Genomic DNA, 25,714 nt, shown 5'->3' with positions numbered 1-25,714 from the left:
GAGACTTTAAATAAACTGACCCACCCGTCTGCCACTCTCAGCTCACTTCTGTTTTGTTTCTGAATCAGCCAAGTTTGGCCGGCCTTACCGTCTTCACATTTTCATCCGTAAACACAGCAACCAAACAAGCTCTGAGTGGAAGGTCCCTGTTTAAAGAGTGACTTGTTGTATTCCTTTACTAACTGTTCTGTAAACGGAGTCTTGTATATTTTGCGTTTTTTTCCCCTACTTTTGTCTTACAGATTTTCTGCGTGCATAGAATTCTGGTTTTCTCCTACACCAGCTTCCAAATACTGACAACTATGCTGCTTGTGATTTTTAACTCATTTAGGAGGTGTGTATCAGGTTAAATATTGGTGAACATATCAAGAATACCAAAGTAATAGTATAAAGCAATTAAGAACAGAACATTTATTTATTCATATCAGTAACAAATTGGAGTATATCCCCCTTGCTTCCTGCAAGATGTAGATTTTTTTTTTTTTTTTTTTTTTTGGGCAAAATAATAAAGCTGTTTCTTGACCCAAAGATGTTTTATGAGAAAAACCAGTGCCAGTGCTAATATTTACAAGAAGCAACACACAAACACGGAAGTAGCCTTAGCAGGGCCCTGGGCCTGTAAATACACACACACACACACACACACACACACACACACACACACACACACACAGAGCTGGGCTCTGGGTCTGGAATCCTAGGAAAGACAGAGGCAGAAGGATCTTGAAAATTTGAGGTCAGTCTGGTCTCCACTGTGAGGCCTTGTTTCTAAACTTACATATTTATCATCTCACAAAGTTTTGTCGTGTTTTGATCTTGGGAAGATCGTTTTCCATAGGCTACACACGAGTTTGTTTTTTTTACTCTGCAGTCTCCCTGTGTGTTTGCTGAACTCTGGGCTCTGCGTTTGGAGTGGAACATCTCTAAAGATCATTATCCATCTGCATTATTCCCACTTTATAAACAGAGGCCCACAGAGACTGAAAGTTGGGCTGCTGAGAGCTACTACCAAGTCCGGGATCTTTCCCCAACTTCACTGCGGGTGAGGTTGGGGGCTCAGCCTGGATACTATTTCCTCCTTCCGGACTTAGTGTAAAGGTACTTCCCGATCTCCAAGAGGACGACTGGACAATGTGTCCAGATTGTCCGGTGCCATTTCCCTCTCCCCTAGTCCCACGGTGGGCCCCGAACGCTCGCTTCCCGCGGCCGCAGCTCCCGGGTGCACGGGGAACGCACACCCGCGGCCGCGTGACCCGACCCCAAACGCGCGGCGCGGTACGCGTCCGCGCGCTGCCCCGGGGGCTCGCACCGCCGCTCGCCAGGCGCCCAGGACTGGACGTGCTCGGGGAGGGGACCACCGCCATGCTCTTCCGCTTCGGCCTGGTGGTGCCGCCCGCGGTGGCCGGCGCGCGGCCCGAGCTGCTGCTCGCGGGATCGCGGCCCGAGCTGGGCCGCTGGGAGCCACGCGGGGCCGTGCGACTCAGGCCCGCGGGCACCGCGGCGGGGGCGGCCGCGCTGGCGCTGCAGGAGCCCGGCCTGTGGCTCGCCGAAGTGGAGCTGGCGCCCGACGAGGGGGCGGCCGGCGGGCCGGAGTCGGGCCGCGACGACGCGGGCCGCGTGGACACGTTCTGGTACAAGTTCCTGCAGCGCGAGCCGGGAGGCGAGCTGCGCTGGGAAGGTACTGCGCGCCCCTGGCCTCCGCCGTGCTCCCCGGCCTCTGCCTCTGGGCCTGCGCCCCGCAGCTCCCCCGTGCGCCCCGCAGCTCCCCCGTGCACCCTGCAGCTCCCCCGTGCACCCCGCAGCACCCCCGTGCACCCCAGCCGCTCTCTTGGGGCCCGCACCCCGCAGCACCCCCAGTGCACCCCGGCCGCTGCCTCGGGTCGCGCGCACCCCGCAGCTCGCACGCCCCCCGCACACCCCACTGTCCTGCCTGCCCACCTTGACCCCACCCCGCTGCACTGCGTTCCCCCAACGCCGCTCTAGGCCGGCGTGATCGGGAGCTAGCTCTTGTGGTTCGCGGCCTCAGCTCCACCCCAGGTCTCTAACCCACTCAAAAATCCCCAATCCCAGGCTACAAAGGGCCACTAACTGCAGGGAGTTTTCCCTTAGATTTTGAGTGGGAAATAACAAGCTCCTCCCCCAATGAAAGCTTGTCCTGATACAAGGGAGTTGAGACGTGACCTGATTTCTTCAAATACATGAAGAGTAATACTGGTTGTAAAGACATAATAATATCAATAAAAATAAATAACCAGGTGTGACGGCACAAATCTGTAATCCCAGCTTTGTGAAGCTAAAACAGAATTTCTGGGAGTTCCCAGCCTAGGCTACAGAGTGAGACAAACAATATATTGTTTCACAAAAATATTATAAAAATAAAAATATGAGTGAAAGCAGCATTTCTGCCATACAACACTGTAAACACACTGCCAGCATGCATGTGTATGTGTAACTTTTTGAACAAATACTGTACAATATATCATCTTGAATATATTTTTTCTCCTTTAACCATATTATTAATACAGCTCAGGCTTATTGCATATGGGTGTGTTTTATTTGTTAAGTGAAAAAGTACTGTGCACCTGTCACTCTGTATTAAGGCTCCTTTTACTTTTAGAGATTCTTGGATTGGAATCCAAGCACATAGTTTTCTTTCCAGCATTTGGGAGTATTTCTGTACAGTAGATTCAGAGAAGCCAAAATGTAGCCACTTTACATTTCAGTAAGGAATGTCCTGAAGAAGCAGTACCATCCTGTTTGCCCACAACACAGGTGGATTGAGGCAGCCTTTTCTTTGAAGGAAATGAGCAGGGTGAAAAATTGAGAGTATATGTGTGGTGGTTTGAAAAAAAAAAAGGCCTTCAAAAGCAGAGGCACTACTAGGAGGTGTGGCCTTGCTGAAGCCACATCAGTGTCTCAGACCACTTCCTATTGCTTGCCTATCAAAATGTAGGGCTCTGAGCTCCAGCACCATGTCTGTCTCCATGCCACCATGTCGCACCATGATGATAATAGACTAAACCTCTGAAAATGTAAGTTACCTCAATGAAATGTTTTTCCTTTATAAGAGCTGCCGTGGTCATGGTATCTCTTCACAGCAATACAAACCCTAACTGAGACAGTATGGCTCAGTGATTGTTTAAATGCTACAGAAGGAGTGCTTCTTGAGAAGTTCCTATCCTATGGGCAGAAAAACAGGCCATTAACCAGTAATGATGTAGAAACCAAGAATCCAGAAACAAAACAAAACAAACACCACCAGAAGAGCATGGTTTACTGGCATATGTTTATTACTTCTGCTGTTCTTTTTGGCCACTCTTGGATTTGATGGTCAGCTAGCATTACTGTCTTTCATTATACCAGAAGTGAGAGGTGCCTGCCGTTGCTTGTCCTTCCTTTGAAGAGCATTTCTGTTAATATTACTGTGGACCTCTCCACCTTAAAATAACATCTGATAATTTTAAAAACAGTGTAAGGTATATTAGGTCTTCCATTTCCAGCTTCTCTCCTTTATTAGCTTTTCTGACATCGCTCAAAACGCCCAATAATTTGCTTCATTGCTATTTCTTAATGCACCCACTTTAGCTCGTCTGCTTTCTATTTTTCTGATAGTTACCATATACATTATATATAATTTGTAAAAATTCGTGTCTGTTGACACCTGCTGTAAATGCATAAAATTAACAACTGCACCTGCTAAAAAATATGGAGAATTTAGTCTGCGCTCATTACCTCTTTCTTCCCTTCTGATTTTGTATCCTCATTTTAAATTACAGAAATGATACTGACTTTTATTTTGTAAAGGGTTCATTATTACCTTATTAAAGAAAATTGCTCTTTAAGAGATTTCTAAAAATAATGCACACACCCCTCTTCTTTTCCTTACCCCATCTTCGTTTGTACGTTAGCTTTCACATGTTCATGTTCTGTTTTCTCACTGTTACCAATGAATGCCCTCTTGTAGATGGTTTGGTTGGTGCTGAGGATTAGACATTAATGAGGAGATGTGGCGATGCTGGAGGTTAGGATGGCAGGCGACCATAAGAGATTCGAGGGAAGTTTGTCTAATGTCGAGTCCCACTCGACCTGTTGAGCAGTTCTGAAGTGGGGAGTGTGGAATTGGGAAATGATAGGTATGAAATAGAGATGTAGATGAAGAAGACAGAGATATAGGATAGCTTTGGGAGGGCTCTGGGTCAATACCAATACTCACAGCCTTTAAATACCAAAGCAAGGGGTGCAAAAAGACCTCCCCCTTTGAAGGACATTGTGGTGATATTTTATTTGTGCTCTAACAAATAAAGCTTGCCTGGGGATCAGCGGATGAAGCCAGCCACTATATTAAACATAGAGGTCAGGCAGTGGTAGCACACGCCTTTAATCCTAGCATTCAGGAGGCAGAGATTCATCTGGACCTCTGTGAGTTCAAGACCACACTGGGAACAGAGCCTGGTGTGGTGGTACACGCCTTTAACCCCAGCACTAGTTAACCATAGGGGTCTAGTGGTCTCTCTCTCTCTCTCTCTCTCTCTCTCTCTCTCTCTCTCTCTCTCTTTCGTTCTCTCTCTCTCTCTCTCTCTCTCTCTCTCTCTCTCTCTCTCTCTCTCTCATCATGGGTCAAAGTACAAAGTAAACACCTCCTTAGTACTCAAGACATCTGGTGACCATGCCTTATGGCAAAGCATCTTGTAAAATAGGCCTTGAAGTAGAAGACACCTGGTAACCAAGCCTTTGGAGAAAACACCCAATTTATGTAGCCTTGCCCAGGAAAACAAGCTCGGACTCTCTGACTTTGAGTCAAGGTGAAAACAAGTCACAAGCCGGGATCTCTGTGGGCCCCACGGTCAAAAGCCTCTGGCTCCTTGACCATTGGGTCATGTTACTAATATTTTCCGAAACAGTCTAAAGAGACAGGAAACAGTTATCATTATGGGAAGGATAGAGACCAGTGGGCTGAGCAGAGGTAAGGGCAACGGCCCTAGAGGGGACATACTGAGAGTCCTGCATTGGGATTGGCCCATAGAAGTCCAGGTTTACAAGCCAGTTTATGTAAGAATTTTTTTAAAATCCTTTCTTCCACTTGGCCAGACTGATTACATAGCTCCAACCATATTTTTAGTGAAGAAACAAGCGCCTCCCTCTTTGGCAGCCAGTGTGTCCAGGGCCCTCCAGTCGTGTAGGACCGTTGAGGTAAGGGAGGTGAGTTCGTTCTGGAGCAGTTGTAAGGTTGAAGTTGACTGCTGGCTAGTGTCTGCCAACTGGGTAGACATCTGCTGAGGTAGATCTAAGCTGTGACCCAATCTCCCCCACCCCCTGAGCCAGACCTGTAGCTGCTACTGAGGTTGCCGAATTTAGTCGTTACTGGGAGAGCTGCAGCCCAGCTGTTTCTGTGTGTGACTTGGAAGAGAGTATGAAGTTCTCCCTTCATATGTAGGGTGAGTTGAGGAAGCAAGTGGGGGGTTCAGGGGCCACATTGAAGTAACTGTCTGGGAGAACCCTAAGGAATAATACATGGCCTGGACTAATGACGTGTTAGTTATTACTGTGGACTGTGAAAGCGTATGCACTTCCTCTTCATCAAAAACTCAAAGTTTTTTTTTTTGTTTTTTTTGTTTTTTTTTGGTTTTTTCGAGACAGGGTTTCTCTGTGTAGCTTTGCACCTTTCCTGGAACTCACTTGGTAGTCCAGGCTGGCCTCGAACTCACAGAGATCCTCCTGGCTCTGCCTCCCGAGTGCTGGGATTAAAAGCGTGCTCCACCACCGCCCGGCTCAAAGTATTTTTTTTTTTAAAGATTTATTTATTATGTATACAGTGTTCTGTCTGCGTACCAGAAGAGGGCACCAGATCTCATTACAGATGGTTGTGAGCCACCATGTGGTTGCTGGGAATTGAACTCAGGACCCCTGGAAGAGCAACCAGTGCTCTTAACCTCTGAGCCATCTCTCCAGCCCTCAAAGTATTTTTAAAATAGAAAATACAAAAGAAAAAAATGTCACCAAATGTACAACATTTAATCCTGCCAGACTTCCAGACAAAACTTATTCAATCTGTTACCTCTCTGAGACCAATCAAAGTTCTTAGGCATTAATTACTTCCTGATGTTGAAGGGTCAAAAAAAATATACTTAAAAATAGAAATATCCAGTAGTATACCTTTGCACTAAAACATTTTTTTAAAAAGACCTAGGAGGGGAAAAATATTTTCTATCCCCAAAAGACGTTTGAATTTTTGTAAGACTGAATCCCGTGATCTGCATATCCATGATTAGTTTTTGTGTATCTACAGATGGAGGCAGACACCCTGAAAAAGTTATAGAGTATTTGAGTATTTTTCTCTCTTATAAAGACATACCTAGGCTTGATGGGTTAGCTAAGGGATGTGCCAGTGGATTACACTGGCAAGGAACCCTTGGGGGAGCCGTGTCCTCTGTATCAAATTCTAACAGAGAGGAGGCCGAGGGTTCTGTGTTTTGAAAGGGTTTGGAAGGAGACTAGGCTTTCGCTAGGAGAATCTGGTGGGTATGACCGGAGGCGCACAGGGACATATGGGAGCAGAGAGAAAAGAAATTCGGATCTCTGAGAATTTGGAAGTTTTATGTATCATTTTTCTGGCCATTGAGACTAGTTATTAAGTTTATATTGAAGCCAGACTGTATTATAATAAAATAAATTAGGCAGTGAGGTTTAATTCTATCCCTGAGTCCAAGGCGGGGAAAGAGACTTAAGCCGGGAGGAGGTGAAGAGTGCTGTTTTGAATGAGAAGAATTAGAGGGAGGAGAGAAGATGTCCTTGAGGGAAAGGTAGCAGTAGTAAGGGAATTCCAGGATTAGAGCAAAGATAAGATAGAGAAGAATTGGGAGAGGCTTTTCTCTGTCGGGAGTAGAAGAAGAATGTTATCAGGCCGGCAGGGAGGTCCGCCTGAGGGAGAAAGAGCCAGAGGGGACAGGAGCAGAAGGGAGACATGGACACAGCTGAGTGGAGAGGGGAAGTGGGTTGGGGGGAGTGGCAGAGGTTCAGTGCTGTTGGATGGACTCTTGATCCAGAGGGCATCCCCAAGTAGCTGTGGTTCATCTAGAGAGTGTCAAGATCCTGAGGATGGGTGTCCTGACCGGGTGACAGATGCCAAGGAGGTCGTAGGGTCTTGTGGGCCACAAGAATATATTATAGAGATTCAGCTGTATGTTAAAGCTATACTTTGGCCGGTCAAGGGCCTATCAAAAGGCAAGCCATTTATGATGAATATTTGGTGATACCCAGCCTTTAATATTCCAGCTGTCTTCTGCTATGAAACTCTTGCAGGCCCAGACCAATTGGCAAACAGTTCAGCTCCCCAGACCTGCTGAACTACTAAGTTACTAACTCCCCCGCTGAGTTTAGGAGACAAGCTGGCTGGAGACACATAGCTTTGTTTCTTGTGCTAATGAAGCTCAGGCCATCCCCTCGCCTTGAGGAGGCCTACTGGTTCTCCAGAGCAGTTGACTGAGAACAAAAGAGGTTTTTTATCAAGGTGGGAGATAAAACAACATTCCTGAAGAGGCAGAGAGCCCAGGGAAAGAAAGGGCAGGCATTTTCTGTAGACACAGACAGAAGGCAGCGTGGCGAGAGAGGAGAGAGGATGACAGAGGTTCTGTGGAGGGTAAGCAGGTCTCGGGTGGAGTCTTCTGAGTGCCAGGAGTAGAGAGCAGCAGAGATGGAGAAAGAGGACACAGAGGACGAAGATGAGGCTGGAAGCATAGGAGTTTAGTCGTTAGCAGGACTGACTATGAGCTGGGGAACTGGACGGAACTGAAGCTATGGGGACAGGGTTTCACCCCAGAGAAATAAAAGTAGACCGATAAAGGGCTTGGTGTATCTGTATTTAGTCCTGTCCTGAATGCCTGCCGGAGCTATAGCTGAATTGATAGAATTTTGTCTTAGAGGAATTACGTTAACAGACATCAGAACACAGTGTATGTAGATTTTTGTTTTCCCCCTCAGATATCCCACGCCGGACGTACCTAACACCCGGACCCCTGGGACTTCCATAGTAGGGAGACTACCCAGCGTACAGACTTTACAGAGAAGGAAATGTTGAGCAGACAGCTCTGAGAGACACTTACCAGAGTAGACGGGGAGAGGCAAGAAGGCAGGGAGGAGAAAGAAATGGTGGATGGGACAGACTGAATCTGGAGTCACATGTGACGGGTGAGAGCCGTCAGCAGAGGGAAATGAGTTTAGACACCACACGTAAGCATGCATAGTGAAAACCACTGAACAAGACACTTCTGAGGGAGAAGAAGCAGTTTATTGGGGCAACAAACCGCCGGCCTGTCTCTCTAGAGTAGAGAAGAGCAGCGCAGCCACAGGGAGCAAGATGGTGTTACAGAGGGTGTCTAAGGGCTGAAGGGTAGGGCTTTCCACACCAGGAGAATTTCCCTTTTAAGGCAAAGCAGGTGTTAGGCCAGTTTGTGTGTGTCTGTGTGTCTGTGTCTGTGTGTGTCTGTGTCTGTGAAGTCATCAGGCCAGTTTCATGAGTGACGAATGCTCTCTGGCCGGTGAGGGCTGAGGAAATGAGGGAGCTGTGGTTACCCAATAAACAGAGACTCCAAGTCACAAGGTTACTGAGCAATGTATTTAGGTTTCTGATTCCTGAGGGAGGTCTGTCTGGGCTAACATTGGGTAGCCATCTTTCCCTATCCTGTGACCAACAGTAGGATGCTTGTTACTGAGCAGAGTTCCCATTTCCCTTGATCCCGGGGCTGATGGGCAGGGCCTCAGCTACCTCAGTGTGCTGGTGCGGATCTCCAAGCCTCACTCACACTAGGACCTTTCCCAGGAAACCTTCTCCTACTGCCTTTACTGCACGTTCATTTCACGGAGGCCATTTGAGGGTGCGGAGGGATGCAGATGTGGAAGCTTACCTTCTGTGCTTCTCCAGGCTGGCATTTACTTATTTGTTAGGTCTCCGTTTTTTTTCTGGTTGCCTCGAAGTCTTCCTGAACATCTGTTTGGAAAAGGTTTATTTTTATGTGTATGTTTGTGCCTGCATGAGATGATTTATACCGTTAAGTGTGCAAATGCTCAGGAAGGTGAGAAGAGGGAGGCAGATCTCCTGCAGTTGAAGCTACAGGCAGTTTTGAGCTGCCTGATGGGGGTGGGTGCTAGGAACTGAACGAACATGGGTCTTCTGTAAGAGCCGTAAGTGCTCATAACTGCTGAGGCATCTTTGCAGCCTACCTAATGTCTTTTTGTTCTATATACGTCTTTTTCCTCATATCTCCTATTACAACTTATTACAGTGTACAGTCATGTTGGTTATGTATTAGTTACTTTTCTTGTTTCCATGACAAAATACAGAACAAAAGCAACTTCAGGAAGGGCAGGTTTTACCGCTGCCTGGAGGACCAACCCCCAGCAGCACAGGGTCCGAAGGGAAATCCATGGAGTTGGTGTGTATTAGACTTTTGAGACACTCACTCTCTCTTGATGGTTTCCTCCTTTATTCTCTGTTCTCTATTCAGAAGGAGCAGGAAGCTGGTTGGTCACATTTTATCCACACACAGGAAACACAGAGAAAGAACCAGAAGTGAGGTGAAGCTATAAACCCTCAAGGTGGGTCCTGTACCATACTTCCTCTAGTATGTCCGTGCCTCCTAGAGGTTCTGTAATCACATCACTGCTGACTGGGGACCAGAAGTACAAATCCATGAGTCTATAGGGGAAATTTCTCCTCACACCACCATGTTTATACTATAGAATTTTACCCAGCTCTTTGCTGCTCTCCTGAAGAAAGTTGTGGTTTTGGTTTCCAAGAAGAGTAAGGGGAGGAGGTTCGATGTAGGTAACTAAAACAATGTCCACTACATCTTTAAAACAAAAGAGATCAAGTGCAATGTTTGTTTGTGTAAGATAGGTCTTCTTACCAAACTGTGAGCCCTACTAGGATAGGAATTCCATGTTTTGTTTTTCATTTTACATCTTGCTGCTGTAGTTGGTACATAACAGCTGCTCGGTGACCATTGGATGAGGGGATGGAGCACAGAGCAGAAGAGATGGGTGTTATCGAGTGTCTACCACTGTTGAGTGTCAGGACTTCTTCAGTGCTTTCCATGAAGTCACCCTTGGTCATCAGGCCAGCACTGGGGCTGGTATTCCTTTCTATATTATACAAATGAGAAGAGTGAGGCTTTCGGTGGGATTCAGTCTGCTGTCAGTCACAGGCAGTGGCATTTCCCCTGAGATCCTGTATTTTCTTTCTTTCTTTTTTTTGGTTTTTTCGAGACAGGGCTTCTCTGTGTAGCTTTGCACCTTTCCTGGAACTCGCTTTTGAGACCAGGCTGGCCTCGAACTCACAGAGATCCGCCTGCCTCTGCCTCCTGAGTGCTGGGATTAAAGGCATGCACCACCACCGCCTGGCCCCCTGTATTTTCATTTCTAGCAGTTTTACCTAGTTTTTTTTTTCATATTTCTTTCTGTCTTAATTAGTCATGTTTAAATTCTTGACCATACTGAACATATGGCTAGAGACCTTGTCTTCTGGTTCCTATGAGGGTGTCACATTTAAGTGTAGTTTCTAAAATATTTTCTTATATTATGGGAAATAATCTGTTTTTGTGTATAACATATCTGAGCTTCACTTGTGGATTTTTTAAAAACATATTTTGGGTTATATTGCATGTATTTTCAAAAATATACTATTAGTATAGTTTTAGGTGTACAGGAAAGTTAGAGTCAGTACAGAGCACTCTATGTTAAGTGTCGGGTACTTCTCTTATATTGCTAACATTTCATATTGATTTGCTACATTTGTAAAAACTGAAGGAACTGCTATTTATTTATGCATTATTAATGAGAGTGCATATTTATCCAAGTTTTCATTTTTCAACCTAATTTACTTTTTCTTGCTTTGAATCTTATTCACGAGGTTAGCATGGAGCACACCGTTAATACCAGCACTCAGGAGGCAAAAGTAGGCAGATCTCTCTGAGTTTGAGGCCAGCCTAGAAGAGAAGAAGAATCTCAACTATATTACCACTGTATACTAACTGCTTCAAGCAACCTTTCTTGTTTCTTTTTCTTTCTTTTTTTTTTTTTAAAGATTTTATTTATTTATCATGTATACAGTGAGTGTTCAGTCTGCAGGCCAGAAGAGGGCACCAGATCTCATTACAGATGGTTGTGAGCCACCATGTGGTCGCTGGGAACTGAACTCAGGACCTCTGGAAGAACAGCCAGTGTTCTCAACCTCTGAGCCATCTCTCCAGCCCAACCTTTCTTGTTTCTAAGATGACCTTGATAGTTATAAAGAATTCTTATTGGGTGCTCTGAACATGTCCCCAGGATCCTTCTCATAATTAGAGTGTGTGTGGCTTGGAGGAGGAAGACCTATGAGATAGAGTGCTGAGTGCAGTGTTTATCACAGAGTAAAGTGGGACTGTTTTAAAGGGTGAGAGTGGACAGTGATTGAAGTACAATTGCAGAAGAAAACACTATCAAGGTGAGAGCAGACAGGGGCAGAAAGTCCACTGTGGAGGAAAACACTTTCAGGAGGTCAGAGTTGGCAGTAGTTGAAGGGACAGCTACAGAGGAAAATGCTCCTGAGGTTGAGATCCTTGTGCTTACATACATGTTTTGGTAGGCTTCATAGTCTTTTCTTTCTTTTTTTTTGGGAGGGGTGTGTGTGTGTGTTTGATTTTTTGTTTTTTCGAGACAGGGTTTCTCTGTGTAGCTTTGCTTGCTGAAACTCGCTTTGGAGACCAGGCTGGCCTCGAACTCACAGAGATCCGCCTGGCTCTGCCTCCTGAGTGCTGGGATTAAAGGCGTGCGCCACCACCGCCCGGCCATAGTTTTTTCTGCGACCTCTGGACCCCTAGACAGGAGCTTTCGATGGTGGTATTTCCTGTACAGGTGAGTCTCAGGTTTATTCGAGTTAACTCTTAAGGGAAGCCACAATGGTTGTGTTCGTTCTTTACTAGAAAAATTCATGCTAGGCAGTAATCTTATTGTATTTTAGGTAATTTAGAATGTCATGTCTCCATCAAGAGTGAAATATATGACTCAGATCTCATTCTGTGGATCAGGCATTGAAGTCCTATAGTCCTGGTTTTGCAGGCTGCTTGTTATGAAGATGGGTCCATCCTCAGTGACCTTCAAACCTAGTAATTCCTAACTAGATACCTGACATCCAGACTCTCTCACACTTGAAAGACTGGACTAGGATGTTACACTGTTGGTTGTACCATCTTGGATTTGGAAGTTTTGTAAATGTCACCCACTGAATGCTGAGCTAAAGGTAATTCTGAAGAATGTGTAGAAGACATTGGTTTAACTTGAATTCAGAATAATTATTTAGATAACTGAGACAATGTATATAAATAATCTTTGTAAATACTCTATACACTTTGTATAAAACACTGACTGAATATATAGTTATGGGTTTATGTTTGTTATTTATTTATTTATTTTTCCGAGACAGGGTTTCTCTGTGTAGCTTTGTGCCTTTCCTGGAACTCACTTGGTAGCCCAGGCTGGCCTCGAACTCACAGAGATCCGCGTGGCTCTGCCTCCCAAGTGCTGGGATTAAAGGCGTGCGCCACCACCGCCCGGCTATGTTTGTTACTTTTTATGATCTCTTACATTTTCTCTGCAGTCAAGGTAGATTGGATTAGATGGATATTCCTTTTAAAAGTGCTCTTCACAAAAGCTGTGTGTTTGTGTGTGTGTGTGTGTGTGTGTATGTGTGTGTGTGTGTGTGTGTGTTTGTGAGTGCTCCCGCAGGAGCAATAGCCTTCAGTTTTACTCCTTGTGAATTTGGACATGAGATTTTCACTTGATTTGATTGTCTTTGGATAGTGAATAAAGAAAATCTGTTGTCAGAGAAAGACACTTAGATACTATGCACAGGTCAATCGAATTGGAAATAAAGATGTAGAAAGACACAATCCACATTAAACCTTTTTAAAAAGAGAAACTAGATATTCTAGGTTTGCAAAGGGAAAGATGCTATACAGTGAAAGTGTTAATTTCACAAAATTCCATGCTTTCATATTGCTTAGATCTTTGAAGTAGAAGCTGCTTCTGTAGAAAAACACCAGCTCTCATGAGGTCACAGAAGCCTGTATTCTCTGCCTTCATTCTGTGTGTCCTTCCCTTTGGGGCACCTGATTATATCTGCACTGTGGCATGTTACTCCCTCAGAGCTCTGCCTAACTATTTCATCCAAGGCTGAAGGAATATGGGTAAATCTCTTTCCCCAATCTGTAGTCACCTTAAATTCCAGGAAGAATAAAAGTTCCTGGACAGACCCACTCTCCTACCCCTGGAGGGTAACTATCCATGAAGGCAAAGCTGCATCTTGCAGCAGAATTGGTCATCTGGTAGGATCCAGGCTGAACTCTTCAAATGGTGACAGATAAGGAATATTCCAGACCACCTGTAGAACCAGAGCTGAAACAGTGACTGAGCAGAACACACCTTGAGCAGGACTGCTTGTTTGTGCAGGTCTCTGGTCCCCTGGATGTATCTCTGCTCAGACCTTTATTTGTTCCTCTTCCCAGTGTGGCCACACCTCTTCTCTAGGCTTGTATTACTAGTCATCTATTTAGTTGGCATATGGGAACAAATGGCTTGTTGGGGTTACTAGAACTCAAGCTCTTGCCCTAAAAATCCAGTGCTCCCTAAATTTGATTTTAGTCATTGCGAAAATACCACCATTACTTCTTCTTCCCAAGTAAAAAAAAATAGGAAACCCAGGATTAGTGGTCCGTGGCTGTAGTCCCAGTATGCAGGAAGTGGAGCAAGGAGATTCAAGAGCTCAGGGCAAGCCTGAGCTATAGGAGACCATGCCTCACAAATCCAAACAATAAGCACACTTCCCCAACATAAGCCTTGTAAATCAGAATCATCATTTTATTTATTTATTAATTAACTTTAACACCTTTGTGACTACCTTATACACTTGGAATTGTGGCTGCTGTTGTAGAAAAATAAAGTTTTATAACACACACACACACACACACACACACACACACACACACACACGGCCTGTTAAGAACTGTTCAGAAGTTTGAGAAGCTATAATACTTAGAGATGTGGAAGAAGGTTATTCTTTTTGGGAGTTTGGGAAAGAGGGTTAAGGAAGGCTTTGTAGGAGACATACTATTTTGAGTTTGGTATCTAATGAAAACTATAGCATATCAAATTTATCATTTCACTGTAATTATAGAAATGAAGATAAATCATTTTAAAAAGTTGTCTCCTTTGAGGACCAGTGGATGAGATTGCTTAGCAGCTACACAAGCCATAGGAGCTGAGTTGGATCCCTGGAACCCATAAAAAGATGGATGTAGTGGCTAACCTCTGTAATCCTGGCACTCCTACAGTGAGATGGGAGGTTCAGATAGGAGAAGATCGGTCAGCCTGGAGAACACAGCATACACAACAAGAGAGAGTCTGCCACAAGGTGGAAAGAGAGAAATGTGTTCTCAAAGTCATCTTCCTACCGCCACATGTTCATTGTCTCACACACACACACACACACACACACACACACACACACCTGTTTTGAGTAGAAGAAGAAACAAGGGAGTTGGTGGTGAGGTGAGACAAAGTGTATGAATACATTTTTGAGTTTTGTGTATCCCCAGCACAAAGGTGGGGCATGGACTAGTGTGGCAGCTAATGCCCTAACATTAACTTTGAAATGTATGCATTGGTTTCATGGAGTTCTTCACTTCGTTGTAAATAAGTAAGGTGGGATGGTTTAATGTTAACAGAATGGAATTATCTCTGGGGTACATCTACCCTTTCCCTGTTGTCGGTGATTATGGGGGTCCAGCCCCTCGATAGTCCCCTCCTAGTGTCCAGGAAGAATCTAATAATAGATTTTTATTTTTATAATTAACTTTTGATGAAAAGAAATGAATCTATGTACACGAAACTCCTTAGTCTATAAACTTTATTATTCTGTGTGAGTCCTCTCTCTCTGCAAGCTTCTATTCTGCTCGCATGCCTAGCTCCTTCCTTGCCTGAGTTCTCTCTGTATTTGTCTACTGCTCCCTCTAAGTTCTATCTTAATTCTCTCGTCTTTTTTTTTTTTTTTTTTTTCGAGACAGGGTTTCTCTGTGTAGCTTTGCGCCTTTCCTGGAACTCACTTGGTAGCCCAGGCTGGCCTCGAACTCACAGAGATCCGCCTGGCTCTGCCTCCCTAGTGCTGGGATTAAAGGCGTGCGCCACCACCGCCCGGCAATTCTCTTGTCTTAATTTTGCCTCATCTAGGTCCTTTTTATCTCGTTCTTACCCAACTAGTACTTCCCCATCTGACTCTTCCTCATCTTCCATCTCGTCCACACGTTCTCTCTGGACAAAATTCTCCTTGTCCCTTTCCGTTCTGTCTCTCCGTTCCCCCCAAGTCTCTCCAGAGTCCAGTTATAAACCCAAGCAATAGCAGTCCCCTGGTCGAGCAAGGTCACCAGGTTTGAATTCTTGTGTGGTCATAAAGGCAGGTAAGAGTTTCCCCAGGCAGTGATTGTCAGGCTACCAGGGTTAAATGGAGGGGTGATAACAATTACATAGAGGGGCAGTAATTGTTAATTATTGTTTGCAACCCCAAAGGGAAGTGACTAATGAATTAACTAAAGGCTAAATTTGGGTAATATCTAAGAAGAGGGATCTTATGTGCTCAACTATAATCTTAAACGTGATTGGTAGAAAATGTTAAAAATCTGTAAGTTGCCGGGCAGTGGTGGCACACGCCTTTAATCCCAGCACTCAAGAGCTAGAGCCAGGTGGATCTTTGTGAGTTCAAGGCCAGCCTGGGCTACAGAGTGAGTTCCATGAAAGGTGCAAAACTACACAGAGAAACCCTGTCTCAAAACAACAACAACAACAACAACAACAACAACAATCTATAAGTTGCTAGGTCAATGGGAGAAAATAAAACTGTCTTCTTTTTTTCCAGTGGCTCCTATCTGTCCAAGCTATCTGCCTGCCGTTTTTCTGCAGGGTGGGGGAAAGTGCTCGGTCGCTAGGCAGCCTGTGTACAGCTAGATGCCTCTGGTGATAGTTACACGGAGATCTGGAACTAGAGGTAAGATTTGGGAAAGGAGGAAGTTAAGCTTGATTGGCACATCTGCCAGGCCTTCTCAAACAGTCTGGATGCTTAAGTCTGTTCTTAGAGAGTACAGAGGTATCTCTGATAAGGTACTTTCCTCTGTCTGGGGATGGACCTGGCCGGATGCTGCCAATAACCATAATTACAGGGAGGCTTGAACTGGGGTTCTGGCTGTGCATAGCTGTCAGCGCAGGTTATCTAAATATTCCTTTAGTGGAGGGGAAATGGTACCCAGTAAACAATGGGAAAGCTACAATAGCACACAAGAAACTCATAGCAGAAAACGACTGATAATCAAAAGCCAAATATCACCAAGGCTCCTTGAGCCTCAGCTTGACCTCTGGAAGGCCTTTGGCTTCTTCCAGGTATTAGCTTTGTCATAATCAGGTGAAATCCTACTTTGTATATTTTTGCGCCTTGCAGCACTCTGTCAACCCTTAATTGCCGTCTTTCTGAGCATTGAAGTCTAAGTGTTCTGTAAGCGGAAGTTTCTGCCCCGCCAGCAACTCCCAAATACCTGGCAGCTGATTGCCAAATAATTGACACAGAGGCTTAATATTACTTATAAGTGGTTGGCCTGTAGGCTTACTGCTAACTAGCTCTTACACTTGAATTAACCCATAATTCTTATCAGTGCTTAGCCACGTGGCTTGGTACGTGTTCTCAGTATGACATTCCAATCTTGCTTCCTCTGTGTCTGGCTGGAGACTCCTAACTCTGACCTCCTTCTTCTCATCATAGGCTTTCTCACCTAACTTCCTGCCCAACTACCAGCCTGTCAGTTTTTTATTAACCAATGAGAGTCTTCATATTCATAGTGTAGAAAAGGATTGTTCCATAGCAGTGACCTTTGCTCTTCTTTCTGCACATTGCTTATTTCATGCTATGTTCTTTCTCTGAAAGTACATCCATCCTCCAGTCTTATGACCATATGTTTCTAGTTCATAGAGCTTTTCTGGGCTGCATGTTAACACATTCAGTTTCTACCGGAGTTTTACACATGGAAGTCATGTGACTATGTGAAAGTCAGTATATGTGAACCATAATTCTTTTTTTAAAAATTGATTCCTTGTGGGTTTCACATTATGCATCCCGACCCCATGAACCATACTTCTTTATAAACCCTTGCTGGACTTCTTTCTGTGTTCCTGAATTAAACATCCTGCATCCTAAGTCACTCAAGCCTATGGAGAGAGAACGTAGGTTGGGCTGCCTGCATTGTAAGATCCTGGGTGTGATAAATATTTCTTTGACCACACTCATAGGGATTTTAATTTAATAGTCCTGGTACTGATTGTAGAATGAAAAAAAAAATTATAGTTATCCAGGTACTTCTGATGAAGAACTGGTGTGAATTCAGCTGTTAGATTCTGCAGTTAGAATATACTCCGCATCCATCCCAGACATTTATATTTTCGTTCCAGTCCTTATGCTATAGATGTCTAGATCGTTCCTTGTTATTTCAGTGGCCTTCCACATGCTGTCACTATTGCATTTCTTTTCTATCAATCCTCACATTTCTTTTTTTTTTTTTCTTTTTTTTTGGTTTTTTCGAGGCAGGGTTTCTCTATGTAGCTTTGTGCCTTTCCTGGAACTCGCTTTGGAGACCAGGCTGGCCTCGAACTCACAGAGATCTGCCTGCTTCTGCTTCCCGAGTGCTGGGATTAAAGGCGTGTGCCACCACAGCCTCGCAATCCTCACATTTCTATGAAGAATTATCTTCCTAAAGTTAGGTGGGATAATGTCACACACTATCAAAATTATTTGATGGATTTTACTTCTTAGAAAATAAAAATGTAAACTTAATACAGTCTAGTTACCCCCAGACTCCTGATTACATACTTTTGCCCACTTTTTCTTCCCATTTCCTGAAGTCGGGCTGTTAATAGTTTAATTTCTCGTCAGCATCCTATGACTTCCTTTCTTAGTGCCATGCCCATCCCATGGATTTCTGTTTCAACTATGGCAGTCTCAGTTCCACAGAGAACTAGGCTATCTTCATTCCATCGGTCTTGCTGTGGTGTGAAAACCAGTTAGAGGTGATGTCATAGTCTGTTTGCCTTGATATAACAAAAATACCTTAGTTGAGGTAATTAATTATAAATGAAGGAAACTTGTTTTTCATAGCTCTGGAGGCTAGGAAGCCCAAGGCCCAGCTGGCCGATGTTGGATATCTGTATGTATGACTTGTGTACTTCCTGTCTCTGTTGACATCACTCAACTCTTTATGGACTTGGAATTCTGTTAGTTAATTAGCTAATATATTGATTCTAGATATCACATGTACATGCAGGCCCTGATGCTCCCACCTAACTAGGTATATGTACAGTAATCCACGTGCTATGATGTAGACACAAGTGGTTCTGATGGGTTTGTGGTGACGTAGTGATGTGTGCAGAACTGGATCTCAGAGCCAGGCTCCATACTCACAGCATTATAAAGACCTTTTTCCTGTCTGCTTGTCTACTATATATTAGCACATCACATCTAAATACATATTTTAAAAGAATTGTCCGTCTACCATGTGAGAACACATGTTATTCTAGCATGTCTGAAAGCCTAAAACAATTCTTGATACTTTATTAGACACTCGGTGAATGAATGAACTGATGAAAGTCACTTTCCAGGATCTCTAACTGAAGTATTCACACTCTTCTTCAGTTCTCTTCTTCAGTGTCATCGTGTGCCAGTGAGCCGAGTTTGTTATGCTGGATAAGGATAGAACATTGTCCAGAACTCCGTTTTTTAAAAGAGACATTGGAAAACAGAAAACATTTAAAAATTAGAATCGATATACTCATTCTTGAAATAGAACCAAATTTTACAATTTTTAAAGGAAAATAATAGAAGTCTTCCAAGCATTTTCATGTCAGTGACTTCCCTCTCAGGCTGTTTTGAGATACTTTGGACGTGCCTGGAACCTTGGTGGCCTGAGTCTCAGTCTAACCTCTGTGGAGGTCAGAGTTTGGGCAAGAGCAGGACTCACAGGCTCCTTAGGAGTGGCCCTGTGGGTGAACAGGGGATACTGGGAGCTAGGAGCTCTAGGTTTTGCTACTGCATAAACATGGACTCCATTATCAGACTCAGGTAATAACCGTTCTGCTGTATGTACAACTGGATTTTTTAAGCTGTCAGACATTGCGAAGATTCATTTCTGTATTCTGACTGTGCCGTGAAATTCTTGCCGTCCTTTAAAGACGTTTGTCTGTCTGATTCCACTGGGTGGCAGTGTTTCATTGGTGCTCTCGTGTGCAGTTTGTGTGTGACCTCACTCTGTCTCTCTTCCTCTCTCCACTTCCTTTCTCTGGCTGGCCTGAAAGTCAGTGTGAAAGTCAATATGCAGACCACTGCGGCCTTTCACTCACACAGACCCACCTGCCTCTGCCCCCCAAGATCTGGGATGAAAGGTGTGTACCTCCACATCCAGCTTGTTATAGTTTAAATGAGTTCCTCTTTCTCTCCCAATCCTCTTTTTCTCCCTGTTTCTACATGCCCACTGCATCCCAAAGAATTCTAAAACAAATTTCCCATTCAGTCAAAACAGAGAGTTTCATAAGATTTAGTACTTCTAGAATGATTTCATGCGAGAAGAAGTAAAGTATTAGTTTTATGTTGCTCCAAAGTATGTAAATTACTTTGATGTGGTAATTAAGATCACTTAAAATATCCTTAAAATAATCCTGGCATTTGTTCTTTCTGTATGCTTTAGCAACTATATTTAAAATAATCTCAGGTTGTACACAGCTTGTTATAGAATCTTTGGGAGTGTGTGTATGATGTGCATGCATATATGTGTGTGAGCATGGGCACACATATGGAGGTCAGAGGGCAACCATGGCTGTTGATCTGAGCCTTCTACCCTGTTTGAGTCGGTTGTTGGCTTCTGTGGATGTCAAGCTGGCTGGCCTGTGAGCTTCTGGGCAGTCTCCTGCCTCCTCCCATCTTTGGGAGGTTAGCACTGGGATGACAGATGTGTGCTAGAGCGTTCAGCGTTAAATGGGTGGTGGGAATCCAAATTCAGTTCCTCACCCTTGTGAGGTCAGGGCTCCGTCCACTGAGTCATCTCCTGAGTCCTTGTGCGGATGCTTCTGACAACGATGTCAACTGTGCTCTTTATGTCAGATCACCCCACTGTGGTCACACCTGTGCCTTTGAGACCATGATGACAGGGTCGAGACAGGCGTTATCGTGGCTTCTTATCGGTTCGCTCTGTGTCAGAATTTCCTGGAGAGCTGATTCAACGAGATGAATTGCATGAGAAAAGTGCTGTGTGAACCACAATAAATGAGTCCTTGCTGATGTCTGTTGATGTTAAGGCTTCTCTATGAGTGAACATCTGTGTGTGTTACAATATTCTTACCCTGTTACAAAGGACAAATTTAAGAGTTATTCAGCAGTGTAGTGACTGTTAGTGTCCACTCAGGCGGGGGCACTTTTGATAGCACCACAAGTACTGCATTTTATCCAAGAGAAAATAGCTGCTTTGAAGTATTAGGCCGTTTAAAGTTGTTTATAAAATTTGATCCAGATAGAGGTTATGTTTGCTTTTAAACAACTGAAACATGATACAAAAATCTTAATTGCCTTTTGTCAAATAAACTCTTTGCTGTTTTCAGGAAGGAAAAAGGTCATTTTACTTTAAAATGTCTGGAGTATGTTTCTGAAGCATGTCCCCCACCTCCTCACTTACCTTTTTTTTTTTTTTTTTTTTTGGAGTTATGGTCCCATGTAGCCTAGGCTAGCCTCGAACTCACTATACAAGGGAATGACCTTGGTTTCTCAGTCAACCAAGTCCACCTCTAAATCCCATAGGGTTACAGGTGTGTGTCATCAGACTAGTTTTCCTTTTTGTCTTTTGTAAACTACATCCTTGTCCTATATAGAACCATGAGGACTTGTGGACGTTATGTGGGTAAGTGCCGGGGACGGCATATAAGATGCCTGACTTGCTGCCAGCAGAAACTGGAGATAAGGGACCCGAGATTGTGGACCACCAACCCTCCGCGTGTTGCTCTCTGGATCTTCTGCTTTGCATGCCTCTAGAGGGCCAAGGCAGAAATGCCTACGTGTCCCAAGGTTGTGATTTATGGCATGCACATGTCAAGTTCTCCATATAGTTACTTCTTGTGGTGCTAGTCTTTTTCTTCTATCTGATCTTCATGTTCTGTGTTCCTAGACCAACAGTACTTGCTGTGAAACGGGATGGGAATGAAACAAATTTCATGGGAAATTATACAGAGATGATCACCCAGGCTGGGGTTAAGGCAGTTATGCAGGTCATGGGAAAGAACTTGCAGCCTGGGGAAGCTTTTCAGGCTTGGATAAACTGTACCAAATGTGTGGTCAACTATAGCACATGGTATGATGTGTATCAGCGCACTGGACTCAAATTGGCCATGATGAATATTTCAGTTTCTGAGGATATTCCAAGGGCATTGTGTAAAACTTGAGACCCTAAGGGGTACTGGCTGAAGACTGTGGATGGAGTAACATATAGATGGGATGACAAACTAAAAGTGTGGGAACCTAGAATAGGAGGAAAATAGTGGCCTCCACCAAGAAAGGGAGATGGCAACTTTAATCCAGATATTTTGATTCCTTTTGAAGGAGTGTGGAGACAAGGTGGCAATAGTTGAAGTGATTGCTGCAAGTTTTATTGGGTTCCTAGATTAAAAAGAGCTGCCAGGAAAGGTGAGCTCCTTTCATGGAAGCTCTGAAAATTGGATCAGGTCTTCCTTGGAACTGTTGGGATAAGAAAGAAAAGTCGCTGACTTACAGGGGCAGATTTCTTGTCTGAGGTCATTGTGGCCCACCAGTCATGGGGCTTGGTGTTTGCAGAGGGCTGAGGAGGAACTTAGGCGGCCGTAGGGGTCTTGAGGTCAGGGCAGGCTGTGCGAGAAGGAAATGATTGTCTGGTACATTAACCACTGTTCTTATTTTTACCTTTTTTGCGAAATTGCATGTTGCTAGCCTCTGGGTTAAGTGCTCAGAAGATTGTATAATCATTAATAATAAAAATAAATTATGCTTGCTTTGGTGTTAAACCTGGGGTAGTTTCTGTGTTTAATCAAAGATGATGAAGAATATATTGGTGATTTTCTAAGAATAATCTTTGGAATCATGAGAACACTCCGTATTGGGTGATTTCCCCTTTTCTGTTTCCCCTTGCTTATGAAAATAAAAGAGTGAGGTTACCAAGGCAAAAGCAGAAGCTGTAGCAGAAGCTACTGCAGAAGTCCCAAGTGACCTGTCAGCTTGCATGAGCACTGTCTCTGAGTCGTTACTACACCTTCCAGGTATCCCGTCCTTCAGACCCCTAAAACTGCTGAGGCTGGTCCCCGGCAGGTAAGTCTTTAAAACCTGTTTCTGATGAGTTAGTTCATAATTTTGCACTGATTTATAAAGGATGTTGTAAACCACATAAAGTGAAAAACCTCTTCAATTTCATCATCATTATGCATTTCTGATGTTTTGAAAATCACCTTTGAATTCATTTCTGATAAAAGACCAGTCCCTGTTTGTCTAAGGGGTAAAATGTGTCAGGAATGGTGACTTTCATTTTCAGGAAAGGATTCCAGAGACCCCACACGATTTCTTTGTCTATAAATTTGAAAATGGAGGTGCTTGCCAATGAGTTAGTTAAGAAGATTCATGGAAGGTGAACAAGTGGGTTCTCCAGGACTCTGATTGATATACCAGTGTGGAGATAGAGTGAGTGAGAGCCAGAGTAACCTTCATCAGGTCCCTTCCTGCTCAGCTCTCGTCAGGAAGCATGTTTGTCAAATTTTCTGGCAAGGAAAAATAGGGAGAGTCAGTAATTTGTTTGAGGGAATTAGTATTCAAATATGTTCTCCCCCAAATAGGATTAAACCAGTAAGAAGAAATCAGTAGAAATGAATTCTTATATTTGCATTATTTTACAAGAATAGAAAAGAAGAAAATTATTAACCTTTAATGTAATCAAGAGGAAAGATTTTGGAGTTTTAATTACTTTCAGTTTTCAGGGGCAGTTTCCATGGTTTGGCCAGAAATTTTTGTAAACTAAATGAATTACTGGGAAAAAAAAATCACATGCAGCCGGGCGGTGGTGGCGCACGCCTTTAATCCCAGCACTCGGGAGGCAGAGACAGGCGGATCTCTGTGAGTTCGAGGCCAGCGTGGGCTACCAAGTGAGTTCCAGGAAAAGTTGCAAAGCTACACAGAGAAACCCTGTCTCGAAAAACCAAAAAAAAAAAAAAAAAAAAAAAAAAAAAAAAAAAAAAAAATCACATGGGCCCATATGGAGTTACTGTTACTATGATCTTGTCTGGAAACACAGTCTGCACAGAGCTGTTGTCCAAATCATCTAAACATGTTTCAGTAGTGTTCTACAAATTAGTGTGCAGATTTTCCTGCAAGCTAGAAGGATTGGGATTTGCTAGAGAAGAGTCATAGATAAGAGCTGCTACTGAGTTGTGGAACACCAACTGTGTTAGTTCCTGTGTTAAATCCTTTTAATGGACTATCTAATTGATTCCCTCGTAGCAACCCCATGAGGTTGTTAGGACTATTTGTCCTTTTTCTGCAAGTGAGAAGACACAAGCACAGGTTGCTTAAATGATTTTCTCATTACTGACTCTGTACAAACAGTAAACAAGGCACTCAGCCTTCTCTATTGTTAGATTCCACATCTGGCATGTACCAACCAACCCTGAGTCAAAAATATATGAAAAAATTGCATCTGCACTGAACATGTACAGACTTTTCTCTTGCTACTAGTTCTTAAATGATAAAGTGCTACAACTATTTTTGTCACCTTAGGGTCATATTAGGTACCACAAGAAGCCTAGAGATAGCTTGAAGTATACTGAGGATGTGCATGTTATATGCAAATGCCCCACCACTTTATGTACGAGCATGAGCATCCCTGAACCCAGAGAGATGACCGTGGGGCTTGGAATGAAGTCTGAGTCCGAATCATGAGGTCACACTTGAGGTCTTCCGGGACAACAGCATGATGAATATGTAGAGGAGGGCTTCACCAGAGGATGCCATGGTTTTGAGTATCACAGGCAGGTAAAAAAAGATGAAAAATTAATGTGGCAGTTAGGAGATGATTTCATTTAAAGTCTCCAGTGGAGTACTGAGGAAAAATGCCATATTGTAGTGTTACCAAATGAAGAGTAATAGGGAATGGGAGTGTTGGGTGGAGGCAGGCTAGCCATAGAAAAGGTAGTTTAAAAGAAATGATGGTATAGCTGGGACCGGTGATGTAGGCTGATACTCCCAGATACCCAGGGGCCTGTTGCAGGATGATCATAAACTCGGGGCTTATCTGGGCTATGAAATGAATTTAAGGCTAGTTTGGGTGACTTAGTAAAATGCTGTCTCTAAACAAAATAATTACAAAGTAGGCTGGGGAAAGAGCTCAGTGGTAGAGCACTTACTTAGCATGCTTGAGGCCCTAGGTACAATTATAAGTGGTGGGGAACAGTTGGAAAACTAGGAGAGGATGGATTTGGGGGGTGGCTTAAGGCACGGGTTTGGAGGAGAATCCCGTATTATAGCAAAGAGTTAGTAAAAGTAAGCACAGTTAAGAACCAGAAAAATAATCTGTTTATGTGTATGTGAGTACCTTCAGTTTTTTTAATCAAGTACATTAAAATGATGTTATTTTATTATTGATTTACTTAACTGGAAGTTAAATATATCTAACAGTGTAATGTACTGGCAGACAGGAGGGATGGCTCAGCAGGTAAGCACCTGCTGCACAAGCCTGACAACCTGAGTTTGATCCTTGGGTCCCACGGAGGAAGACGAGACTGAGGTTTCCTTTAACCTGTCTATGTGCTCTGCAGCACGCTATTCATGCGTCATATGCACACACATCCATGGTAGCTCTAATAAACAAAACTTTTTGAGTTAAGTCAGGTTGTCCCACAGATGTCTTCATTGCAAAAGATGATGTACTTACCATGGGAAGCGTTTACTTCTCCCCATTTTCCATAGCTAGTAGAATTTTTTATCTTACTCCCATGCTTAGCCATTGACCTATATATAAATGCCGTTAATTGTAGGCAGTGAGATGAGTGAAATCTTTTGGAATAAGTTGCCATGAGAGCATCAACTTTTCTCCTAAAATGGGACATTCAACTACTTGGCATGTGCTTCTCCCTTCTTTGGGGTTCCAGATATGAAGCTGAGGGGTCACCCTCTCTGGATGGGTTGACAAGCATGACAACAGAGTCTGTGTGTTCAGGGTGACAAGGCTTTGGGTTTTACAAGGAACTTAATATTGACTGGTTCTGGGCCATCTCGTCTTCCATCCTCATTTTGTGGGACAGACTTCGGTTTACGTCACCATGATTAATAATTTTTTTCAGGTGTAATCCTACACCTGTGTTATTTGCAATGATGGCAAATTCTAAGAAACAGCCCCATAACATTTATCTGCAGAGTTATGTTCTAGAAATGTGTTGTTGCCGGGCGGTGGTGGCGCACGCCTTTAATCCCAGCACTCGGGAGGCAGAGCCAGGCGGATCTCTGTGAGTTCCAGGCCAGCCTGGACTACCAAGTGAGTCCCAGGAAAGGCGCAAAGCTACACAGAGAAACCCTGTCTCGAAAAACCAAAAAAAAAAAAAAAAA

At 43.8% G+C, this 25,714-nt stretch overlaps 2 protein-coding genes across 3 annotated transcripts in view; both read left to right on the top strand.

Annotated features, from left to right (window-relative positions):
* Positions 1–1,362: 1,362 nt before the first annotated feature.
* Positions 1,363–25,714, top strand: part of Epm2a (EPM2A glucan phosphatase, laforin) — a 105,052-nt gene continuing 80,700 nt past the window's right edge. For both annotated transcript variants that reach the window (XM_059272740.1, XM_059272739.1), the window contains exon 1: positions 1,363–1,678. In XM_059272740.1, coding sequence (XP_059128723.1) covers positions 1,363–1,678 — 316 coding nt within the window. The remainder of the gene's footprint in view (positions 1,679–25,714) is intronic.
* The window catches only part of LOC131918736 (zinc finger protein 431-like), a 61,235-nt gene continuing 57,700 nt past the window's right edge, over positions 22,180–25,714 (top strand). Inside the window, exon 1 of the mRNA XM_059272945.1 lies at positions 22,180–22,435. The gene's annotated coding sequence lies outside the window, so the exon portion shown is untranslated. The remainder of the gene's footprint in view (positions 22,436–25,714) is intronic.

This window comes from Peromyscus eremicus, chromosome 8b (genome assembly GCF_949786415.1).
Source record: "Peromyscus eremicus chromosome 8b, PerEre_H2_v1, whole genome shotgun sequence".
NCBI classification, from domain to species: domain Eukaryota; kingdom Metazoa; phylum Chordata; class Mammalia; order Rodentia; family Cricetidae; genus Peromyscus; species Peromyscus eremicus.
This window is presented reverse-complemented; position numbering and strand designations above follow the sequence as displayed.